At 36.3% G+C, this 24797-nt stretch overlaps 1 protein-coding gene across 6 annotated transcripts in view; it reads left to right on the top strand.

The window, feature by feature from the left end:
• Positions 1 to 24797, top strand: part of EVI5 (ecotropic viral integration site 5) — an 80658-nt gene that overhangs the window by 10465 nt on the left and 45396 nt on the right. Inside the window, exons 1-13 of one of the 6 annotated variants that reach the window (XM_014939247.1) lie at positions 1531 to 1732; positions 1996 to 2225; positions 6283 to 6472; positions 9537 to 9761; positions 10749 to 10823; positions 11687 to 11812; positions 12566 to 12709; positions 13747 to 13836; positions 13950 to 14047; positions 15677 to 15737; positions 17611 to 17664; positions 20110 to 20142; positions 20713 to 20859. In XM_014939247.1, the coding sequence (XP_014794733.1) occupies positions 1724 to 1732; positions 1996 to 2225; positions 6283 to 6472; positions 9537 to 9761; positions 10749 to 10823; positions 11687 to 11812; positions 12566 to 12709; positions 13747 to 13836; positions 13950 to 14047; positions 15677 to 15737; positions 17611 to 17664; positions 20110 to 20142; positions 20713 to 20859 (1482 nt within the window). In that variant the 5' untranslated portion in view covers positions 1531 to 1723. Of the gene's footprint in view, positions 1 to 1530; positions 1733 to 1995; positions 2226 to 4541; positions 4632 to 6282; positions 6473 to 9536; positions 9762 to 10748; positions 10824 to 11686; positions 11813 to 12565; positions 12710 to 13746; positions 13837 to 13949; positions 14048 to 15676; positions 15738 to 17610; positions 17665 to 20109; positions 20143 to 20712; positions 20860 to 24797 lie in introns of those variants that run through there. The other 5 variants (XM_014939241.1, XM_014939243.1, XM_014939242.1 and 2 more) reach the window with 5 other exon arrangements.

The following is a 24797-nucleotide window of genomic DNA, read 5'->3' as shown; positions in this document are numbered from 1 at the left end:
TTTTTTTTTTTTTGGCATTTTTTCCGTCTATTTCAAACACAGTTTTTTGCAGCCTCAGATATTTTAAGACCATTCTAATCTATCGTTTTAAAGACATTTTATGAAACCGATGTCCGTTAATAAATAGTTAGCTCTTAGGGTTGTACTTAAAAAATATTTTTTTTTTTTAAAAAAAAAAAAAAAAACAACACATAGACATATTGGTATAACTGAGATTTCCTGTCCAACAGTGACATAAGAGCCAACTGGGACTTTCCTGATGCTTATGCTGGGACCTTACTGTTCCCTCCTGTGGCTTCTGTCCCTGTGCCTGAGGGTTTCTAGCAAAATCTGTTACTATTTTCAGAATGAATGTTAATCATATGGAAATTGGAAACCTCTTTGCAGTCCTCTAGGAGAACTCATAAGTGTTGTGTGCTGGTGGAGAGGAAGCGGGGAGATTGAGTACCACTGTTCTGTATTTGGCCTGTAGTGTTCCTCTTGTTTTCTGAAGGCATTCAGTCTATCATCCTTTCGATATGACATGAAAATAAAATACTGCTGGATTTCATTTGCAAAAAGTTCATTGTAGCAGTGTATGTAAATAAAAGCTTCTGCTTTTGGAACCAGTTATTTAGTTTATATACCATGCTTAGAGTAAATGCATGGTGTGCTGAGATGGAGTTACTTTTTCCCATTGAAATTCTGCTTTAATTAGATTCTGTTAGAGAATCTTGAGAATGGATTTTTTTTCTTGTAGCTCAGTGTCTTTAGTATCTTATCAATTATTGTGTAGGCTGTACTGCGGAATTGTTTGTGACAACCATTGAGCAATTCAGTGTTTTGAGGAAGTCATTGAAGGTCAAAATAAATAGTTGCCAGCAGCATTGCTTCAAAGGAAGTTCCTCGTGAACCTTGGTTTTGCTAGGCAGCTAGCTCTTCCTGTAAGGTGCATCTGAATTTTCTCTGAGTTGGGCCAAGGAAGAACTGAACTCTGTTGTGAACCACTGTAGGTCAAAGCCTCTTACATTTTCAGTTGCTGAAGGAAGCTCTAGTGAAGGATTCATTAGAAAATACCTTTAGGGGCTGCTGTTCCTTCTTTAGTGATCCGTGAATCTGTTAGGCTGCATTACCCCTTAACACTGGTCAAGAAGTAGTAGCAGATTATGATCAGTTCCAGTTAACCTCCTCGTTCCTGGCTCCACAGTTTCCCTAACTGTCTGCTTAGAGCTCCCTTCTGCTCTAATAGCACCTCTCACTTTTCCTGCAGGATCTCTTGCAAATCCCACGATTGTCCAGGCACTGGCGGTGGGATCAGGGATCAAGGACATTTGGTGTAGGGGTGTTAGAAAGTGAGGAAGTGGAAGAGCTGGCAGCACGAGGCCTTTAACGTAAGACATTCAGGAGCTGTTGTAGATTCAGAGGTGTAAATTCTTTGTGGCACACTGGCAGATGCTAGAGGATCTTCTGCTTTGGTGCAGAGATGTGGTGCCCCTGCTCCTCTGTCCTGCCACCATAGGGATTGATGAAGGTGAGCAGTGGGTGGTCTGGAATGTTTAATATACTTCTACTGCTCTGGTGTCCATCAGTCAAGTAGTTGACTGTTTCTACATCCGTTTTTCTACAGTTTCTGTGCCATTTTTACTTTATCAAGATGTTTTAAAATAAGCTTTTATTTCTATTTATTTTTGTAACGGGAAGTCTGAGCTGATCCTGGATCCTGTGGTATTTCTGTACTGCAGAAATGAGCTCTGTGAGTATGCGTTAGGAATTCCTCTGAGTGTGTCTTTGTGGATTAACAGAATACTTGCATGTAACTTCTTCTATAATATTGTATTGCTGTTGATGCTTGTGTTGCTTCTGACAGCCTTGGGTGTTCTGGAGGAATAAATAATGTCACTTCATGCATATTGTGGTTTTTTTTCCTTTGTTCAGTGCAGCAGCTTTACGGGGGGGGAGGGAGGGAAAGTATTAAAAAGAGACAACGATTTCATCCTTTTCTTTTTGTCATCGCAGGTGGCGACAGACAAGGTTGCAGGAAAGCTGAGCTCTACTCTCTCATGGGTGAAGAACACTGTGTCGCACACCGTCAGTCAAATGGCCAGTCAGGTGGCAAGTCCATCTGCCTCATTACACACTACATCCTCCTCTACCACTCTGTCTACACCTGCGCTATCGCCATCCTCACCAACACAGCTAAGTCCTGACGACTTAGAATTACTTGCTAAGCTTGAAGAACAGAACAGGTGAATGGAAAATTTCTTGGTCTTCCAAGTATAGTAATGACAATGAATTGGTTTATTGCAATTTCAGCATAGAGGCTGTTAGAGGGGAGTTAGGTAAAACTTCATGGCACAACATTTCAGTTTCAAGGCCTCAAGGTTTAAGAACATGTGTTCTTGTGTTGTGTTTTTTAAAGGTCTCTTTTTTGTTGTTGTTGTTGTGTGGAACTCTAAAAGGTGTTTTTCTTTCCTGGTTTTACAGCTACTTCTAGTTGCTTTGAGCAATCTGCTCTAGTGGGAGGTGTCTCTGCTCATAGCAGGGGGGTTGGAACTCAATGATCTTTAAGGTCCCTTCCAACCTGAACCATTCTATGATTCTCTAATCCTAAGAATTTACACTGGACCCATGTGATTTTCAGCATCCAGTTTCATAGAATGGTTCTGGTTGGAGAAGACCAAGACCATTGAGTCAGACATATTTAAAATAGAGTATTACAGGGAAGAAACTTCCATATAAACTTCCCATAGTCTTACATCAAAATTGTAATTTCCATTAGCTTTTTGAAATGTTAAAAATTTTGGCATTCCATTTTCTCTGTTTTTCCACTTTTACCTAGTTCTTACTTTCCACTATATAACTGGCTCTGTTTAGAAATGGAACAGTGTTCAGTCATCTTCATTTGCAAGAAATAGTAGGTGCATCCATCGTACTGTTATGCTAATGGTGGCAGATGCATAATGTCTTTAATTATGAATTTACTTTTCATGAAATTGTCTTTTCTGTTCATCCTGGATTTTTTACTATATTAAGCAACCATTTTCTTGGCAGTTTTTTCATGAGTCTAGATTTATCTGCACCATCTATAGTTCAAGATAAAACTTTCAGTTGCTCTTGATGTGCACAGCGATTGCAAATTGACAATATCCCTAAGAAATAAAACTGGACTGTATGATTTCTTAATACTGAATTTCCAGAACCCATAATTTTTTGCACTCCTGAGGCAGGACTTCTAAGTCATCTTGCAAAATTTGGTTTTATTTGACAAGCATGTTTCAGTAGTTCAGGAGACAACTATAAAGGAGACCTTGAGCTCAAAATAGGTTTTAAACGTAGCAAATAGCTGCAGGGCTTTGCTACCTGCTGCAGATTGCTATTCTGCGTGCTGTAATGAAGTGCAGAGTTTGATAGTTAAGCTCAAACTAGCATATGTTCCAGCTTCTGCTAACGTGCTGGACTTTGCACTGAAGCAGCTGAGGTACTCGGGGTTTTTTTCACTCTGCTGATTTGGTTATGGGGGTAGTAACTTTCAGCAGAGGAGAGGCCAATGCCATGGTGTCACCTGGCATGTCTTCTCTTGTGTTTGTATTGCATAGCCTGATAACAAATTCTCTGTAAGTTGTATTGCTATACCTGTCTAGTTCTTGACCAAGAATGGAAGGCAGTTTCTAGAACCACCTCATCCTCTTTTCCTTATGGTTTATTGGATTGTCTCTCCTTCAGAGATGAACAATATTTAATTTTTGCTGTGCTAGAGGCAAATGTAAATTTATCAAAAGAAGGGGAAAAAGAGTGCTGTTTAGAAAGCTAATTTGCATTTAATTTGAGGCATTCAACTCTGCTCACGACGAAGTGACTAACTTTTATTTGAAAAGCAGTAATATCTGTTCTTTGGACTGCTTATCTGTGTTGGAGTGCAATGTCTTTATGTCTAGAGTCACCTCATTAAGCCCTGCAGTTAGACTAGTTTGCTTGTTGAAGGAAGAATGTGAGCTTGGGCTTGCTAGCGTTTCTTTTTCAAGTCAGCTTTTTTCATTTAGAAAGTTACCCAGCAAATCTTGTCTGGTTTTATTTAGTTTTAGCCAGACCTGTTGTTCGATTCCACAGTAGGCTTCTGTGTGAATTCTGATTAGAGGCTATCTTATCAAGTGTACCTTTTCTCATGAGATATTACACTTTAATACAGAAATTTGACGCTCTTGTTATGCTGGGTGCACTGTAGGTTCAGAATGGTTTGAATCTGCATTTTAACACAGTGGCACTTTGTTGACAAGGGATTGTACTCTGAATACAAGGAACTGTTCTTGTTTCTGCTTGCTGGAAGAATTGCTGGTGATGGGTGTTTTTAAAGGTTTCCTTTTCATTCTTGGTTTTTATCTTAATGTGAATATGAATTAGTTAAACGGCTAGAAATGGAAAGAACTCAAATTGTATCAAGCTATGTCTTGTAGCATTCTGTAAGCCAATTACGCTGCAAGTCCCCTCAGAATAACAAGGCAGCTCGGTCCAGAGTCCTGGTGGAGCTGTTTGGCATTAGTAAATCATTTATAAAAGTTTTAGGTGAAAGAAAACTGACTAAATGCCACAGAACTTGCTACTTACTGTAAAAAGAACTTCCTGTTTTCAAATCTAAGGACAATGAGTTTATCCAGGTAAGGTCAAATTACAGAAATTTAGCATAACTTGTACAGAAAGCTGTAAAAATGAAAAGTGACTAGTTAGAGCCTTGTTCTTATAATTGTAATGTTTATTCCGTGCTTGTTTTTCCTCTGCGATTACTATGAATTTGGTTTCTAGGCGCTGTCTCAGATTGAGAGGAGGAGTTTCAAACCATAGATTTTCATTGTGAATCTGTATAGGCCAGGTTTCTAAACATTAAAAATAGATTTATTTTTAAAAATCTTTTCCTCAAAACAAGATTTTCTGCATTCCCTTAATGTGGACTAAATTAAAATTGGTCTTGAAAAAGCTTGATTTTTTTTTTTTTTAATTTTCCGAAGATGCTACTAATAAGGCCTTTTCCAAACAAAATACTACTGCAAAGCCTGTTTTTGTTGTTTTCATGAGTTAAATTACTTTTTTCCCCTAATTTCCATAAAAAACAGTAGGTGAAAGCTGGAAATGGGGTACGCTAGTATAAATATATCGTAGCAGAGATCTTAAAAATTATAGGTATGCTGAGATTTGTGTACAGTCTCAGGAACGATATAACTCAGGTTATAATTTACTAAATACCTAAAACCTAACCTGACCTTGCTGAGATGCCAGGGGGAGGGGGGTTGGCTTTTGTGCATTGAGAAATTATTCATCTAGATCACTCTGATTTACAGACATTGGAATTCTTGCAAGTCAAAGCACAAATGAAACTCCTGATTTAGCAAAACACTTAAATGAGCCTGAATTCCTGCTCTTACCTAACACTTGTTTTTCCCCCCGTTATGGGGCTCAGTATTCGTTGAGGGTAAACAAAGCACAGCTTTTTGCCCAGAATCCCCAGCTCCTTGCAAAATTGACAGCCATAGCAACCAGCTAACAGGGAAGTCTCTTCAGCAGCTTGTCCAGCACTTGGCACATCTTTATGTATACCTTGCTCCCTGATAACCCCAGAAGTTGTCACATCTGAACACCAAGCTTTAATTAGCTATACTAACCACTACTACACATTCATTAGCTATACTAACCACTTTTGTTGCCAAGTTCTCGTTCTTTATGTTTCAGATTTTTCCTGTGCATCCATGCACAGCAAAGTGTCGTTGTGAACAGTTGTCAGCAAATACCAGGTGTTTTAAAATTGCTCCAGCTTTTAATTATTCTGTCTGTATTTACAGTGTCAATTTAAAAAAAAAAAAAAAAAGCATAATTGGGTAGACTTTTAGGAGGCTTTTTTTTGTCTTTAAGATTACTGTCTCTTTTGCAGCCTATTGAGGATATTTACCTTTGTTATGTCCTGTTTGTCAGTCTGATGCATAAGACCTGTGGGGTTCTTGCTGCTAGTAAAATCATGAGACCACAAAATGCTTGTATCTCATTTCTAGTGCTGTTCATGCATGATGTGGCAGTTTTATCCGTTTCTTGAAAGGTTGCGATGTGAGCTGTTCTTTTGTCTGCAGAATTAATTGAGATCTTAAGAAGAAACAGTAATCTTGACCAGTTTTTCTTTTCTAATTTAGTACAAAAGGATGTTGGAAACTGTTCCACTGAACTTTTGGGTGCATTATTTGTAAAGAGGTTGGAAGAACTGATTTCTAAACAAACAATTAATGGTGGGGTCTTGAATTTGTTTTTTGTGTGCTTTCTTTGCAGACTCTTGGAAACAGATAGCAAATCCTTGAGATCAGTAAATGGGTCAAGAAGAAATAGTGGATCTTCTCTTGTATCTAGTTCATCCGCTTCCAGCAATCTCAGCCATCTTGAAGAAGACTCGTGGATTCTGTGGGGGAGGATTGTGAATGAATGGGAAGATGTACGGAAAAAGAAAGAAAAGCAAGTTAAGGTAGTAGTTTTTTTAGGATATATTTGTACTGTGATATAAGTACTACTCTTTTATGTTCCTGTTGGCCTGTGTGTTTGTTTTTTTTTTATGAAATAAATATGTAGTAGAAGCTTCCAGTTGAATCTACTGCCATCCGTAAGCCTTAGTGCTTCCTATGTAACTAATACCAGACTTTGGTAATGGTTTTGCCCAGCAAATGTCTCTTATTGAAAACTAGATGCATTTATTGTACGTTGAATACTAAAGCTTTCAGTCTACCTCTAATGAGATCCCATGAGTATAGGAAACACTTGCTTCACATTTCCAAAATGGAATTACTGAAAACCCACTTAAGGCCAACTGATAGCTGGATGCTATGATTCTTTCCCACTGAGCAGCTGTCTTTTTAAAGCATTCTTATTAGAAGAGCTGATGATTTGACTGTATGAGGCTCTGATGAGTTTAGTTTTTTGTGCATGCCAAGTGTGCTGACCCCAGGGATGACCTTTAAGCAGAAGAACAAGCATTTTCTAAGTTCTGAATGGATCAGGCAAAATTTGAGTAGTGTGTATCCAGTCTGGATTAGCCGTGGGCTTGTACAGAAGTGGAATTCAATTACACTTCAAATTCAAACTAGGGCATTTGAACTTGGTGTTTGCCATGTTTCAGAGGCAGCTAGTACAGTAGCGTGGGATTTTTTGTAGGCAAGTCTGTTCTGCTTTGGTTCTTTATTGACTCTAGTCTGTAGTTTTATGTGCAGAATACAAATTTCAGGGTCTTTTGAGCAGTTTGAAATGTGTGCGTATGAATAGGTTGTGGGAAGGCAGAACAATGGGCTAAAGTAAAGTGTCTTTTATGTGAAGCAGTTGTGAAAAGAACATGACTTGAGAGAGGAAACAAGGGAAGAAAATTAATTCAAGACTTCCTGCTTGCATAGGGAAAACAGTTTTTGGAAAGGTGTTCGCAAAAGGCTGTGAAAAGAAGGTCACACGAACTTGGCAAGAGAAACCAGGAGTGAGATGGTAATAAGTAGATATGGTTGGATAGAGTTCATTTGAACATTTTAAAGTGTCAGGAGTATCACTTGTTTTTACGGCTGGCCGAGTACAATTTGGGAGTATTTGACTAACTTTCAGTAAATATTTAATTATATTGCTAGTGAGTCCTCCTTTGCCAGTTAAATAATTCTCAATATTTTTTTGTTTGTTTTTGTTTTGTTTGTGGAAAGTCAACCTAAACTGTGTCATTCTGCATTTACGATGGAATACCAGAACGTCCATACCTATTTCCTGATTGTGCCAGTAGGTGTGACTTTGGCAGCATAGGTATCTTTTTGTCTTGGCTGTAAAGCTGGTCTTAAGTTATTAGATATCTGGTAAGTTGTGTTTTTTTAAGTCTTAAATATAGGTGTATATACCTTCCTGCGTAGGTGATGTGTTCCATCCTTATGTCTTTTCATCCACTTCAGAACTCGCTTCCTATTTATGGAGGGATTCTGAAGGATGACTTAAGTCCTGCTTTTCAGTGTGCATAATACTGTGTAAAATTGCATCATTTTAGTGCCGCTTAGTAGGTGTGTTTTCCTGCTGTTCCTTTAGGATTCTTGGAGGCATTAACCCTGTTATTTTGTCAAGCAGGTGCGTGGTATCGTAAAGCAAGAAACCACTTGCTAATGCTTTGGTATTAGTAGCCCTGGAGGCTTTAGGATGTCTGATCTGCAATCTGATAGTGCGTTGTTGACAAATGACAGCTAGAGACGGATGTGGAAAGCTGGTGTGTTAGGGTTCTTGTCTTGGAGTTGGAAATCTTTTAGGGACTAACTCAGGGTGTCACAGTTGTGTCATAGACAGGACAAATAGTTGGAGTGGCATTACTAGAATGATCCTGAAGAAGGCTAGAGGTCTTGGGATATGAGAAAATTGAGGTCAGTGATGCAAATCTCCTGAATTGGAGTTCAAGTTTAACAACACTTGAAAGCAGGAGTCTGTTTAAAAGTTGTAACTGTTGCATTAATTAATCTTAGTTTGGAGAAGTAGGAGAAATATTTGGAACAAAAAGGAAAAAGAGGAAGCTTTGCAAAATAGGAGATTGCTCTGGCTTTAGAATAAATACTAGTGAAAGAAGCTATGCTTTAGGAGACAGAATACTTGATAGCAGTTCTTAAGGTTCAAAAAAATTATTAAAGGCACCCTCTTGTGTCCAAGAGACAGTCTTCTAGGTCAGACTCATCCTGGTTGCAGAAAGTACCACTAAGACACTCTGTAAACTATCTCACTTGTACTTTTTTCTTACTTTTCAGATCAAGCAACAAGACTACTTCTTGCTTGTGCTTTCTGAAAAGACAAGTACTAGGTTCTGTTAATCTGGAAAGGTTTGAGTTGTGTAATATCTAGCTGATTTTTTATTTTTTATATTTTTTTTTTTTAGGGAAGATAAAGTAAATTTAGTTAATTCAGTAGATGGAAATTTAGTGTTTTCTTTGTCCAGTGTCTGAAACTACATATAGATACTTTCTTAAAAAAGAACTGGGAAATGCTGGCACACCAGAGAAATTAGATACAACTTGTCAAGTTTGTCAAATGACTTCTGATAGTAGTACTGTGCAGTATTTTTTATTGCAGTTGGCTGTGCTGTGGTTAGTCCCACTCTTTGTCATTTACCTGTCTTGGAAATAATTTTTAATGGTGATTTCTTATATCTCCATCACTACAAATATAATTAAGGGTGTTATCTTCAGGTAATTTTTTTGTGAAATATAAAAATAACTGTATTTAATTCTGGCTCATGGGAGTTCTTGTTTCAAATTACTTGAATATTCTGTTTTTATGTAGCTTTTTATGAGTAGGGAACTACTTTCATTAGCTAATTTAGCAACTAAAAATGATTCTGACTCTTCTTGCTTTTGTTAGCTGACAATCTATCAGGCCAAAACTGAGGTTTACACATTATAAACTATATGGTTGGTTTGTAACATGATGTAAATATTCTCTGAAGTTGTTCAATATGTTGAAGTGTTCTGTTCTTTCAGCTTACGTTTATATTTTCAGGAAATATAAATGAATTTGTGTCTCTTTCTGTGCTTTAGGAGCTTGTTCGAAAAGGGATACCTCATCATTTCAGAGCAATTGTCTGGCAACTCTTATGCAGTGCTCAAAGCATGCCAATTAAGGATCAGTATTCAGAGCTTTTGAAAATGACATCTCCTTGTGAGAAATTAATAAGAAGGGACATCGCTAGAACATACCCTGAACATGATTTTTTTAAAGAAAAAGACAGTCTTGGACAGGAGGTCTTGTTCAATGTAATGAAGGTAAGTCAGTATTTCAGCCCTTGAAAATACATTAGCAAGAATGTGCACAAGTTTGCAATTTGCCTTGTACGTACTGAACTAGTATCAGTTTCTCTCCACTTGACATGAATGGTTTAACTAATTGTATTCCAGTTACAAAGATAGCTTTCAAACACTTAGAGTTAATGGTTTCACTTTGTAAGAGATTTAAAAAACTTAGTAAGTTTGTATTAAAACAGTCACATACTAAAAGTATAATGGAATAAAGCGTGCCATGAAGTAAAGTAAACAACGTTGACCAAGATAAGAACTTGGTAAATCAGAAGTAGCATTCGGTTTTCAAGTGCTTCTGAACGTGCAAATGGTAGCAGCTAATGGCAGGTAGAAGCTAATGTGCAGTTGTTACAGTGCCCAAGCACAAAATGAGAATTCCACCATAAAATTAAGTTTGCATTATTTTGTCTTCATTGCATTAGAACTTAAAATTTGAAAGACAGACTCTTCCATACAACATAGTTTCAACAGAAAAATTGGCAGGTTTCCAAATCATAGTAATTTCCATAACTCCGAAATGAAGATGCAACACAGATGGGGATCATTGCACTTCCTCCACCTGCAAATAAACCTGCAGCACATAAAGAAACAATAGTTCTTTCCAGAAAAATTATCTGGTCTGTCTCCTATAAAAGTAGTAATCTTGTGCAGTTTGTACACCAGCTGTCTCCATTACCTTTTGGCAAATTCCTGTAGTTGAAAACTGCATGCATTTTTTTTTTTCAGGTATGCCTGGTTTTAGCTTTGTAGCCTTTCAAAGAGCAGAGTTCATACCCCTGTGTAGCAGCCGGTAGTAACTAGATTATCTGACAAAAACTTCTGAATAGAATGTCTGTCCTCGTTGGATTTGGGAGAGGGAAAATAAGTATTAGCAAAATAATAGCATGAACTATGATTACTTGTTATTGATAATGAGGTTTTAATTGTTGAGAATCTTAAAACTTTATTTCCTAGGCTTATTCTTTGGTGGATCGTGAGGTTGGATACTGTCAAGGAAGTGCTTTTATAGTTGGATTACTGCTTATGCAGGTAAACATGATACTGAAAATATGTGAGCCTTTAAAATCCCAATTGGAGTGCATAATATATCATGGCGGTTTATTGGGAATTTTTATAATGGTTTTTCTTCATCATTTTGTTACAATGGAATCAAGGGCAGCTGTTTACTCTGCAAATCAAATGAGACATTTTCTGTGCTTCTATTTGCCAAGAAGATACTGTCTTTGAGGGGAAAATACAGAATCACAGAATCTTCTAGGTTGGAAGGGACCTTAAAGATCATCTTGTCCAACCGTCAACCTAACTTTGACAAAAATAGACACCCGCACAACAAACAAGAAGCATCACCATCACTAAACCATACCTCCCATTTTTATTAAACCATACCTCCCATACATTTATTTCTCAGAGCTAAGGTAGGATTGCAGACTTGCAAGTTTTTTTGGTGGATGTTGTTTCAGCTATTAACAAACTTCTCATTTCAGTTCTATTACAGCGAATCTCCTCAGAGTTCAAATGGAACTTCACAGTTGATTTGATAATCTTAAAGCTGCCTTTGTATTATTGCCTTTTGTTTTATGACAAAGTAGGGTATATTATAAGAAACTTGCAGACCTCTGTTTCAGTTTAGAAATCACTTAATAGAATTCACTATATACAGAAGTTCATTGCAGTAATTGATTATAAATCCCTTAAAAAAACCCACAAAAACCCCCAACCAAAACCACCCACAACAAACCAACAACCAAAACCACCCCTCAAAAAGCTAAAACCAAAAAGCCTCCACCACATGTACATACACACTAAAAACCCTAAACCCTCCCAGGCACTTACTCTGATACATCCTTACATTTGTCCAGAGTTTTTACTGTGCTTTTTTATTTTTAATATAGATGCCAGAAGAAGAGGCATTCTGTGTGTTTGTTAAATTAATGCAAGATTACAGACTACGAGAACTCTTTAAACCAAGCATGGCTGAACTGGGCCTCTGTATGTACCAGTTTGAATGCATGATACAGGTACACACAAAATCTATCAAAACTTTCTCTTCAGTAAATATTAATAAGGAGTGTGGGAGTTACAGTTCAAGGGCAGGCGTATCTGTTGCCCAACAGGCTGTTCTCTCAACAGTAGCTTTCAGAACTTCAGAAGTAAATGCATGTGGCTGTGTGGTCCACTTTTTTAACTTTTGGCAGACAATGACTGGCTTCAAGCACAGAAGCATGAGGATTTGTATTGCTGCAGTTTAGGTGTATGAATGTCTGATGTCTAATTCTGTTTGGGTTAAAGATTCTGAAAGTCAATGCCTTAATAGTCAATTTATAGTTATTTTAAAAAATGGAAACTGGGAGATACCCTCATATGTAGAATTGAAATTGTGTTTAGATTTGGGACACAGAACAATTTTTCCTCCTGGTCAGGCTGACAGAGACAAATAGGAACTGGATCACAGAACACAAATCTAACATGATGATTGGGGTAGGATGTTACACAGCAAATAAGATGTAGGTCTCTGGCCATACCCTAGGTCTTCCCAGCTCTTTTTTTGTCACCCAGTCTAGATGTGACTTGAAAGTCACAAGCTTCTAAATCCCTTACTGGAATCATGAAGTGTTTTTGTAACCTGTGCTTGGCAGGGTAGAAGTGCCGAAGGGCATTCTATACTGGGACTTCTATTTTTTTTTTTTCTTATATTCAAATTTTATACAAAACATGGACACGCGAAAACTACTAGCAGAACTTTAATGTATATTTTTTTCTTCCTCTTCCAGGAGCATCTCCCAGAGCTTTATGTGCACTTTCAGTCTCAAAGTTTCCACACTTCTATGTATGCTTCGTCATGGTTTTTAACTATATTCCTTACAACTTTTCCACTACCAATTGCAACAAGAATATTTGATATCTTTATGTCTGAGGTAACTAATCAATACTCATGTGATCCATTTCAAGAGTAGCTGTTGAAAGCAGTTATTTAGGTAGTGGTATAAATCCCAATATGATGGGCAAATCTCAAATAGTCTTGCTTTTTAGCCCTTATGCTTATCAGATCATTTTGTAGTAGAAAGTGTCTGTATGTAGTTTGTCAAGGAAGAGCAACTAAATCTTTGAATGAAGATACTGTATGCAACTTTGTACTCTAAGCCTGTTGAAGAATTGCCAAATCTGTCAGTTCTGGATGCAATGCAATAGCATTGCATACAACAGGGACATCAGTTTCTCAGTATCATAGTAAGTTTGGGGTGGAAAGTAATGCTGCTTTCAGGCCAAGGCTGAAGGTCCATGACATGTCCAAGGGACATGTAGGCCAAGAAGAGGTAGCGTTGGCATCTTTTATTGTTCTGATAATGAAGAGTAGCCAAAGAAATTGATGGAATTATTCAGTGTCACTATCATGAAGGCACTTAAGTCATGTTTAGGATTAGACCTTTGTGTAACTCGTAACAAATCAAAGGTTATGGTCTATTTATGCTCTTTCTCTGCAATCGTCTTTTGGAAAATAGTAAGTCAAATGTGGATCCTTTCAGTTACACTCAAGAATGTCCCAGATCGTATGTATGAGACAGACATTCCTTTGTATCCATTTAAATAGTTTAACTGCATTGTACTGAAATGAAAATGGCTTTTTTGAGATGTACCTGGGGTTTATTGTACTGGGTATATTTAAAATGTTTGATAAAGCTGACATAGAGAACACCTGTCATTCGATTTTTTTTTTTTACCTCAACCCTAGGCTCTCTGAGGAGGGAGTCTGGCATCAGGACAAATAGCTGGGCTACTCGTTCTTGGGACAAAATAAGAAACCCAGAACCATTTCTCAAGAGATTTTTCAGTAGACCTTTTGTTTCTTTGAGAAACTGGGTGAAATTTCCAACATTAGTAAACAGTAGAATCATTCTGTACTGTTGACAACGCCATGAATAATTATTGGATATTTCTTAACTTCTGTTTCCAGGGTTTAGAAATAGTGTTTCGAGTAGGTTTAGCAGTACTTCAGATGAATCAAGCAGAATTACTGCAACTTGACATGGAAGGAATGTTACAGGTAAATTAAGGTTATAATAATTGTAAGAGATGTCTGAAATGTGTAGTGTGTGTGTATGTGTATTTCCTTGCAGCTATTAATTATATGTAATCTTGTGCTCTGATTGCTTTTAGCACTTTCAAAAGGTCATTCCACATCAGTTTGACAGTGGTCCAGACAAATTAATCCAAGCATCTTACCAAGTCAAATACAATGCAAAAAAGATGAAAAAGTAGGTATAACATTTTGAGAAAATAGATTATACTGTTGCTGAGAGCTACTGTTTGTTTATCTTTAAAACTAGTTTTTTGTATTTCATTTTAATTTTTCCATCTTTAAATTTTTTTGTGTTTTATACTATAAACAGTTAAAACTGAAGTTCTGTCTGCAGGAAAATTCTTCTGAAGCAATATTTGCTGTTTTTCTCAAATATAATAAAGCTATATCTCATTTATAAAAGTAACCTTAAAAAGCTTTTGAAGAAAGCTGCAAGTTATGGGGAATCACAGCACTTCTGTAAACAAGATCTGAATAGAAAAAACAGTGTGTATGGGGGTGGATGGGGGATTGTTTAGTTTTTTGAGGGTGAAGCAGGGAAAGGAGGTTAAACTTTATGATCTGGCCTAAATTCTTAAGACTTTAGTTTACAGGAACTGGAAGAGTATTCACAGTTCTAAAGAGTGCATGTATGGTCAAGATTAGTGCCATTCAAAATATAAATCGATGAAACTTTGTAAGACCATTAGTAATTATAAAATAACTTTCATTTGGGGTTTGAAATCCTGAGTATAATATTACTACTCTTTTTTTTTTTTTTTTTTTTCTTTCAGCATGTCAGAAATCACTCATCTGTCAAATTAATTCTAATTTTGTTGGAGAATTTACTATCCTCTAGCAGACTTGAGTCCAGAATTGCTTTATGATAAATTCTGAGGATAAAAGCGCAGACTTAATCATGGCATTTTATAATAAATGCTTGCTTTTAAAAATTTTTACTTCTTTTTTTTTTTTTTTTTTTTTAACCATTAGTTGCACGTCTTCTCTTTTCTGCCTTTGGTAAATTACATTTTGATAAGCTGCACATATTGTGCTTCTCCAGGATTAAGTTTGGAGATTCTCCAGTTGGTTGTAATGTATTGTACATTCCTTGTTCTTGCCCTGCAGATTGTGCTAGGGTCTTTCCATTTGAATTTGCTGATCTTTCTGTCAGCAGCCTGTGATCAGTGCTGTAGAGTGAGCAGTTTTCTCTAAAACAGAAGTAGTAACAAAGCTTTCAGGAAAAAAGTTTTATCTGAAAGCCTATATAAGTGTATGTAGTTTAAAATTCTGCTGTTCTGAGTCTAAATTTCCTTGGTTGCCTTCTGTAGAGGCATTGTTTATCTCAGCTTGTTTTTTCTTGTTGCCACCTTTTTCAATTGGGACAATTTTGTGGTTTGCTGGAGAGGGACAAAAATTGTTTTATGTGTTTAAGATCTTTGTCTCAAATCTCTTTGCATCTTTTTGTCTTCCAGGCTTTCCAAGCTGTGTTTTCTTTCGGCTGAATCTATTGAATTGATTATTGTATAATTACATTGAGTGGTTATTACAGAGTAGCTCCAGATCATTGCCACTGTAAATGTATACAAGCAAGCACCTGCACTTCAGAGTGCTGGTTCAGAGTTTGTTCATATCTACAGAAGTCTTTGTGTTTAAATTTAATGTCCAGTCTAAATATTTACAGAAGTGCATTTCAAGTGGCCACTTAAACAGAGGAAATATCAATAATCTCTATCTCTGTTCTGCTATTGTTTGTTAGGTATTACACCAACAAGAAAGTTAACTGCAATTTTTCTAATCATAGCTTACTATTTCTAATTTTTAGGTTAGAAAAGGAATACACTACAATAAAGACAAAAGAAATGGAAGAACAAGTTGAAATTAAAGTAAGAGAGCCTCAGTAGATTTATTTATGGATCAGTTTAATTCCTAGATGTGGGGTTATATATTTGATCTGTATATGTAGCAGGACATGTAATTGACGTCCCTAAATTCTTTTATTTCAGTGCTTGTATTTGGGATGTCTATTCATAAAGGACACTTACAGTGAAATTATTGAGACTTCTGGTGGACATCTAAAGCAAAGTCTTTGATGGACACCTGCTGTACTTAGTTTTCATTATTTTCTGCTGATTAAAGCTTGATTACATATGGCCTCATTTATCAGAGGTACTGAATATGTTGGTTTAGATGTAGGTGTCCCCCACAGGAGGTTTGTAAGACACACATTAAGACAGAGTTTATCAGAATGCACTTGAATGGTGTATCGTTGGTTTTTGAAATATTGATTTTTCTTATGCATTGGACCCAAGATTGAGTGTCTTCTGTCTGCAGTCACTTTTTCTTTTGGAGCCTCTGCAATTGATACATAATGAGGGGGAAAAAATCTGCGAGTAGAGTTTGTTTCCCTTTTACTAACTGACCAACTTCTTGTATGTACTTAATCACTGCATCTTTTTACTTTTGTGACATAAATAGACTTTTGCTGCTTTTTTCCTTTTTCCACATTTTTTTCACAGCATGGTATTGGATCTGGATTTGCCTCCGTGTGTCATGTTTTCAGCCAGTTCCATTGCAAAAGCAGTAGGAGAAATGATGGTCAAATGTAGGATATAAAGCTTAGTAGAGAGAGCAGGGTACAGCCTTCCTTCTTCCTACCCGCTGCTAGCCATTTTGCCTTTTAATCTCAGTTTCTAAGGCATTGGTTCTACAGAAAAATTCTGGGACCACAAAGGTGTTCCCACTTTTTTCAGGAAGTTTGTAATTGTTCTAACAGGCAACGAGGCAGCAGTAGGACCTGCTGTAATGGCATCTCAAATGAGAGGATTTGCAGGACTCAAATGACAGCTCTTGATACAATAGCACAGAATAAAATCATTTAAAAGACAACTGTAACTTTTGATTTTAGTATTTTAACTTACTTCAAATCCTTCCTTGCTCCCCTCTCCCCTCCCGCCAAATACCAACACCCTGACAAAGTCAAACAAAAAATCCAACAAAAAAACCCCAACCAACTAAACCCAACAACCCAAAGCTATCTGTTTCCAGGCTCTGCTTTGGGACCTTAGATAAACCATTTATGACTTACCCACTTCTGCTAAGAAGCTCTGCTGTTTCAGGGAGATGGGAAAACAAGAGCGTTGAGTCTGGCTCTTAGCCTTGGCAGAAAAAGTGTTACTGAACTGATATCCATGGCTCTGTTCTTAGGGATACAGATCTCTTCTGAATGCTGTCTCCTAAAATTTATAGGAAATACAGATAAAATATGCAGTTCTTTCTCACTTCTGGAATGTCTGAGGTAAATAATTCTCAGTATAGCCTTACAGATTAAATAAATATTATTATATCATTTAACGTAAATTACTGGGGGGAAAAGGAAGGAAACCTTGTAGCGCTCTCATTGACCTGTCAGGGAGTGTACTTTCATGTCCCTTAACTATGAAAACTGTGTCTGGCTTGGTTTATGAGGAGGAGGCTGTCAAGTCTAACGCGTGGTTAAGCCCTGTGCTTGACCTGCAGACATACTGCTTTCATCTAATGCGATGCAGATGCTTTTGTATGACACGAGACTTCTCGTCTTTGCTGTATCAAGCTGTTTAAACTCATCTTTTGCATTAGGACATAATATAAAAGAATGTTAAAAAGGTCACTATTTTTGCATTTATATTGATTTTCATAGATGTGATAAAAACATTGTTAACTTGCTTGGCTTCCAATTCATAACTTGAGAAATACAATTCTGAACTGTTTACCTTCCAGAGGTTACGAACTGAAAATAGACTCTTAAAACAGCGCATTGAAACATTAGAAAAAGTAAGTATGTTTGATTTGATTTAATTTGTGATTTGATTTGATTTAATCTGTGTTAATTTCTACTTAAATTGATTGCAACTTTATTATATGTGATATAATTCAGAATTATATCTTACTGTTTTTCCTGATAAACTGTGGTGTTTACAAACAGTTTACAATCAGCCAAATAGTTTGGCAATAACAAAACAATTAGAGTCAGAGCTTGTAAATGTTTAAAGTTGTTACATTTGGGTCTTGGCGAATGTGAAATCAAGCATTTTGACATACACAACTTTTGTTGTACTATTTTCTTTCTGAATTAGAAGCATCTGTTCAAAGTCCAGAAGACCACATGAAATAGTTGACTGCTTGGGTGGAAAAGAGGTTGTTGTAAGAGAATCCTCAATTTTGAAAATCTGAAGTTGCTGGGTGTGTTTACATAGGAGCAAAATGACAGACCTACCAATGACCAGAGAGATGGAGATGAAATCAGATTATTTCATCGTTAGTGAATACAGCACTAGACGGGGGGGTGTTGCAGCATTCACATTCAGTATAGGAAGTCTGCTGCCATTAATTTGTTTTACATAGTTTTGAATTTTTGTAGCAATTACGGGTACGTGGGGGTGAGAATATCTTTTAAGACTTATTTCTCACAGATTTAGTCTAGAATAGAGTTTTGTTAGGCTTCTTTGTAACTGGATATAACTTTAAAAGTGTGCACGATAACTGTTGTCAATGTGTTGCCAGCACGTGGGCATTGTTCTCCAGTGGCCTCTCCTATATGCTGGTATCATGCTTTCTGTGCGGGATTGCATCTGAGCTGGTCTGCTCTAGAATGAGAATGTTCTTGTCCGTCTTAACCACAAACAGCAACTGTCTTTCAACAAATGAATTTGAATGCTCTTGTGAGTTGCAAACAGTTGTTCCTGTTTTGCAGGGGAGAAAACAGTGAAGATTTAATTGAGAGTGGCAAAATTGAAAGATGTCACACTTCAGATATTAAATCTGTTATGGTTTCTTGGAAAAAGTCTTCTATGTCAAATTTGAATTAATTGATTTCTGAATTTAGTTTGGAAAAATGCACATAATGAGAACATAATTGTGAAAATTATTACTAAAATTAGAATTTTATAAACATCTTTGTTTCTAATATTGGAAGCGCTGATAAAATTAACTGAAAAGAGCAGACTTTTAAAGACATTTGAAGCTGTAGTGAATCACTTTAATGCTTTCAGCAAATTTCAAATAGTAAATATCCCTGTTTTATACTTAACTTGAGGAGGTTTGAAATTGTTTTTTTGGTTTTTTGTTTTTTTTTTTTTATTAGGAAGTCCATGATGAACTGTCAGATGCTAGTGCTTTTGTAAATTCTGTACTTAAAACTTCAGAATTCACTTTCAGAGTATCCTGTTCTGACTGCAATTAGAACATTTCAAAATGGGAAAATATTACCTCTTAATAAGAATTTCTGAAGATCATCATCACAGTACCTGAAAACAGATCATAAAGTGTGAACAAACACATTCTGTTGGAAACATTTTTATTTTAAAGTATTTTTTTCTCATCCTAACCTATATGATTTAGTTGTGATTTCCTTAGTGTATTTCAATGATAAACATCTTAACTTCTAAGTCATAGCTCTTATCAACTAGTATGAACTTTAATTTCAATAAAAGTTCCAAGGACAAAGATAGTCTGTGAATAGATGTGTTCTCTGTTGTGGAATCTTAAAAAATTGAGTGATTTCAAGTGTGATAGAATAGAAATTAATTAAATGAGCAACTTGGGGGGGGGGAAATGTGGTGCTTGTTGGTATGCATAAATGAAACTTTTTCTTGCAAAACTCTGGCAAGAAAAAAGAATCAATGAACAGCTCGATTGAGTTACTGCAAGAGTTCAGAAAAATAAAATACTACCTGTCATAGTTGAATTTTTCTACTTGTGTCTGTCAGTTTGCACCATTTAACTTTCCTGCTTCATCTTTTTGGAAGCTTTAGTTCTGCATAAATGCCTTCGTGCTTAGTGGAGTTTCCTTTGTGCTCAAATTATGCCTTCCTTTCATGTTGTGGACGGACCACAGACCACATCTTGCATCTATCTACTAGATAGTATCAGAAAATGTATCAGTAACTCCTGTTAATTAAGGAAGTGAGCCATTCAGATAAAAATACCCAGTCTCCTGTAGGTGAATTTTAAGTGTTTCAGAAATCTGTCGTCGAGACCTTCTTGTATCACAGACTGTGTTACATCTATTGCAGACAAGGCTGCTTCATGGGACTTTCAGGCTGAGTTGTCTTAATTTATATGAAGAGCTGTTAATTTTGCAAAAAGACTTTGTGCAGAAAATGGGTAGAATTTGGGCATTTTCTTTCTCTCAGCTCTTGTCTTTTTTTGTAACTATTATCACCCCTTTGTGTTTTGGTTTTTCTTTTCCTTATTCCTATCTGAATTTTTCCTTTGTAGGAAAGTGCTTCCTTGGCAGATAGATTGATACAGGTATAGTCTTTTAGTCTTTTTCTGTATGACTCTCTTCCTACTCTAAAAAAACCCCAAACTGCTTTAATGCATGCATATTTGCATGCTGTACTCTATCCCTGCCTCGCTGATTTGGAATAAATATAGAGCTAATATCTTGCTAGATGCTTGTTTAATTTTGTTTACTAAAAATAGAACTATAAACTAAAAACTATAAACCCAATACCTGCACGCTATAATATTTTTTTCTTAATTAAATGTAATTTTTGGTACAAATTCCTATGATAAATGGATTCTATGACACTGTATTAACACTGAAATTGAATATTGTGAACTTAAATCTGTGCATGTACAACTGAGTAATATTGCATGGGAGGAATTTTACTGAATGCAAGGACACAATTGTGCTTGCTAAATGGATGCTGAACTTTTGTAATAAAGTACTAAAGCAGCTGTTTAGTACTAAAGTTTCTACCAATTGTACTGTATGCTGTTTGCAAAACCAATCTGATGAAATGCAGCTAAGCATCACAAAGACAATCTATCTTGGATTTGTCCTCAATTGCTTAAAAACATAAATTATGTCCGAAGGGACAAGTGACAAGGGCTCAGGAGGCTGAGGAAAACTACCTCATAAAACGGGAGCTGGCCACCATCAAACAGCAGAGTGATGAGGCCAATACTAAACTGGAGCAAGCTGAGAATACCATCAGGGAGCTCCAACAGCAGCAGCAATGGGTAAGGAGCCTGGCAGCACATCATCTCATCTCTTTCACTCGTGTTTATTTTACCTCATTTTGACATGGTCTCTGTGCTGTCCTTGTAAATGCTTGTTCATTGTGATTTGCAGTCTTAAAATTACACAAACTGGACTGAGTGATATTTTGGTCTGTTCTAATTGATAGATGAGATCCATAACCCTAGATAGATGTAAGTTGCAAATTCAGAAAAATAAACCATAACAAAACACAGCAAGCCAAAAACTCGACAACAACAGAAACCCCAAGCTGAAAACGCATCACCACCAAAGAAATACTAACAAAAAACCACCCACAGAAACTTCGATAAGAGTCTAGGCAATGCAAATTGTGTCACGCTGAATACTCAGATTTGAAAGTTGATTCATAATGCCTTTATTTAGCTTCTCATTTAAGTCAGTTCTCGTCCATGTTAACGTTTCTTCTGTGTACCTATTTTATTTTTTTTTCTTAGCATGCTTAAATTTGCTGCTTGCAAAAATACAAGGGCATTATCCCTAAGTTTAGAACTACAGGACTTTATTAAAAGGCAGCTAGAGCAGGAAAACAACTTTAAACAGCTGTATGTAATGCTGTGTGTGTTTTAGGTGCAAGACTTCTAGACCTCTACTGCGAGACTGAAGGTACTTTGTCTAAGCCGCTTACAAAGCGCTCTGAATCCTCTGTGAGAAGGGAGGGAAGCAGTTCCAGCAGTCTTCACCTGCCAAATAAACTGCACTAGCAGTGTTCATGTGAATATGCTCATACTGTTTTAAGAAAGTGGTATCCAAGTACTTATCTGAAGCCCTGGGCCTTTCAGGTGTATGAAACACAACTTTTTTTTAGAACTACAGCATACTGCAGCTACTTGCCAGGTCCCTTTCAGGCAAAAAACCAGTTTGTTTTACACATCTTCCACCAAATCTCTGGAAATACTTGTATCTCATCTTGGAAGGTGGAGATGAGATTTACTGTTAGACTGAAAAGAAATAATAACTTAAATGTAACATTACAGAAATAGTTCGTTATGTCTGTAATGCATTTCAGTAGAAAAAAAGTACATATTTTAGAATATTTGCAAGGAGTTATTAATGAGCTGTTACTCTGTAATGTATAATGCTGCTTTTTAGTTAACATTAGCGATTTCTTTAGGGGAAAAAACATGAAGAAATTATGATTAGGAAGATGGGAATGTTCTAGTGGTGCTTTCCAAAATTTTAGATATGTTGTAATCTTTCAAGTGAAATAAAATGAGAACAGTTTATAGAGTTGGGTAGCCAGATGTTTGCTGTCTGATTACAATAGTACATGTGCTTTTGGAATCTATTTTTGGAGGCATCCATGTCGCTTACCTGTACTCAATGAAAAGTTAAGAGACTAAAATGCTATATTTATTAGCTAATTGATGGGTAATATGAATTTTAAAGCTAATGCTATTAATTATGCTGGGGACCTTATGATAGCAATGATAGGGTAGCCTGGCAGGTTGACTGGGCATGGGAACTGGTCCTGAGCAGAACTATAGATGGCTGGATTGGAGGGGTACTGCAGGAGTGGAGAGCAACTGAAATGCAAAAAAGGACAGGTGATTTAAGAGCCACACTTTCTACCCTGCATGCTTGCAGCCTTGGTTTCCTCCGCTTCAGTGTTAACACGACTATAGGAAATAGGCCTTAAACCCATGTGGTTATAGAGGGATTTGTCCCTAGTAGCTGACTAATTTTGAAGTGTAAGGAATAGTACTGTGGTTTTAAGGGCTGTATTTACTGTGGTTTTAATAACTTAGAAAATTTGGTGACAGTGTTAAGATGGTTTCAATTAGTAGTTCCCTAGATCCTGCTGCATTAGTAAGATTTGTAATTGAACAGGCTTTTAACTTGGTTTGTAAGTGTGGAAATAGGAGCAAAAGTGTAAACAGCTGTATGCGTTTAGGGCTCCACCTAGTGGAAATCCATCAATTTCTTTTGAATTTTGGCATTTCCGTTTGATACATCTTTTTGCCACTTCCTAGTGCCAGTAGCTTTGCTCTTGGCAATGTTTCTTTTCAGTGTTGTCTTAGAAATATTTGCTTTAGTGTTGGTGGTTTTTTTCCCCAATTATTTCAGTTTTGTTTATGATTAGCAAAAGGGATTGCACAGTGAATTTATAAATGGCTTTATCTGCACATATTTAAAGGTACAGCATCTATCCTACATACTTTAGAATCTATATCTTTTTCAAAGTTGAGTTGTCTGTTTCAGCATGATAGAAACTTGTTTGGGTAAGAATTTCTGAATAGGAATGTATGAAAAGAACTGCCGAACTGCCTAAGGATACCTGCAGCTGCCTCTTCTGAACAACACTATGGGATTTAAAAAATCAACCAATGAACCAACAAAAAAAAAAAAAAAAAAAAAAAAAAAAAAAAAAACCTAGAACTTTTTTTTTTTTTTTTTTTTTTTTTTTTTTTTTTTTTTTTCAAAAAAAAAAAAAAAAAAAAAAAAAAAAAAAAAAAAAAAAAAAAAAAAAGCCCAAAATACAACGTACTTTTACATCGTGAGGCAGGAGAAATAAGAGTGGGGGTTTTTGTTTTGTTGGTAGCAAAAATACTATCTAAACCATGGTCTTTCTAAGAAGGCTAACATAGCTCTGTAAAAAGGTTATGCATTTGTATTTAAATATAATCTAGGCTTTGTTCTATGAGACTTGATAGCACAAGTTGGGTGGCTTAAAGGTAAGCATTGAAGGTACCTACAGGATATGTGTGTGTATGAAGAAATTCTCCATTGCAGCACTTCTTTGTAAGGTCGAATACAGAAATGGGTAGAGGAATATTCTTTTGACTGAAGTACAACACTAGAATCCCAAATTACATGCAACTTCCATTATTTTTTTTCCCCTGTGCTGAAGTACTTATAGGGAGTTTTTAATTGAACCAGAATGTCTTTGTAATAAAGTGTTGTGTCTATTTACAGAGGTTCTTCTTACCATTGTCTTGAAGAGAAGTTCTGGTATAGTACTTTTGCCAGACAAACTGAAAATAGCACTAATGGTCATATAATAAATCACTTAAGTGTCAGCAAATGTATTCTGCATATTTCTGAATATTTTTAATGTCATTTGGAAGGGGAAAAGGAAGCGGAAAATAGTAAGGTTTGAGATGGAGACTTCACATTTAATTTTAATTTGGATGCCAACTTTTACATCTCAGTAGAGTTCAGTGCTTCAGCTACCTAATGTTTGCCTGAATGGTTTTGAAGAGAATGGTACTTATCTGTCTTTGACATGTCTAATCTTTAAATATAGAAACTTGCCAAAGGCTTCTAGATGTGGTGGGTAACCAAAAGATTAGGAGGAAGGCGTTTTTTTTTTTCCTCATACTGCTAGTAAATAAAGAACTGCACAGAGGAAGTTGTGCCTGACTTCAACAGAATACAGAAGGTTTTCTCTTGAGGCATACCAAGAGCAATGGTATTTGAGGTGTTAAGTGTGAGGATAATCGGTCTGTTCTAACCCATTCCTGATAATTACGTGCTGGAGTTTTTTTCTCTTCTTCTCTCCTATTGTTTCTAAATTAAAAAGGTAGCTTCTGCAGGATGTATAAAAATGAATAATCTAACAATTTCTGCCAGTTAATACACCTCCAGGACACAACTCTCAGTCTTTCTCAGTAACACACTAATTCTCAATGGTTACCCAGTTCGTCAGTCTGAATGCTTGAAAATTGAATCTGAGAAATGAAAGGCAATTCAAGCTAAAATTCATTCACATCTTATTTTTAAGAAGGCTCTTCAAGTGTATTATGTAAAGACAGAATTTTAATTGACTGAACATTCTGATGGAAGCACATGTATTTTACAAGATAGTTTATAGCCATGTACTTGGTTATTGTTATAGCAACTCCATAACACACAATTTCAGGAACTTGTGCTAAAATAAGTTACAATAATTAAGAGCATA

This window comes from Calidris pugnax, unplaced genomic scaffold (assembly GCF_001431845.1).
Source record: "Calidris pugnax isolate Ruff unplaced genomic scaffold, ASM143184v1 scaffold18, whole genome shotgun sequence".
NCBI classification, from domain to species: domain Eukaryota; kingdom Metazoa; phylum Chordata; class Aves; order Charadriiformes; family Scolopacidae; genus Calidris; species Calidris pugnax.
This window is presented reverse-complemented; position numbering and strand designations above follow the sequence as displayed.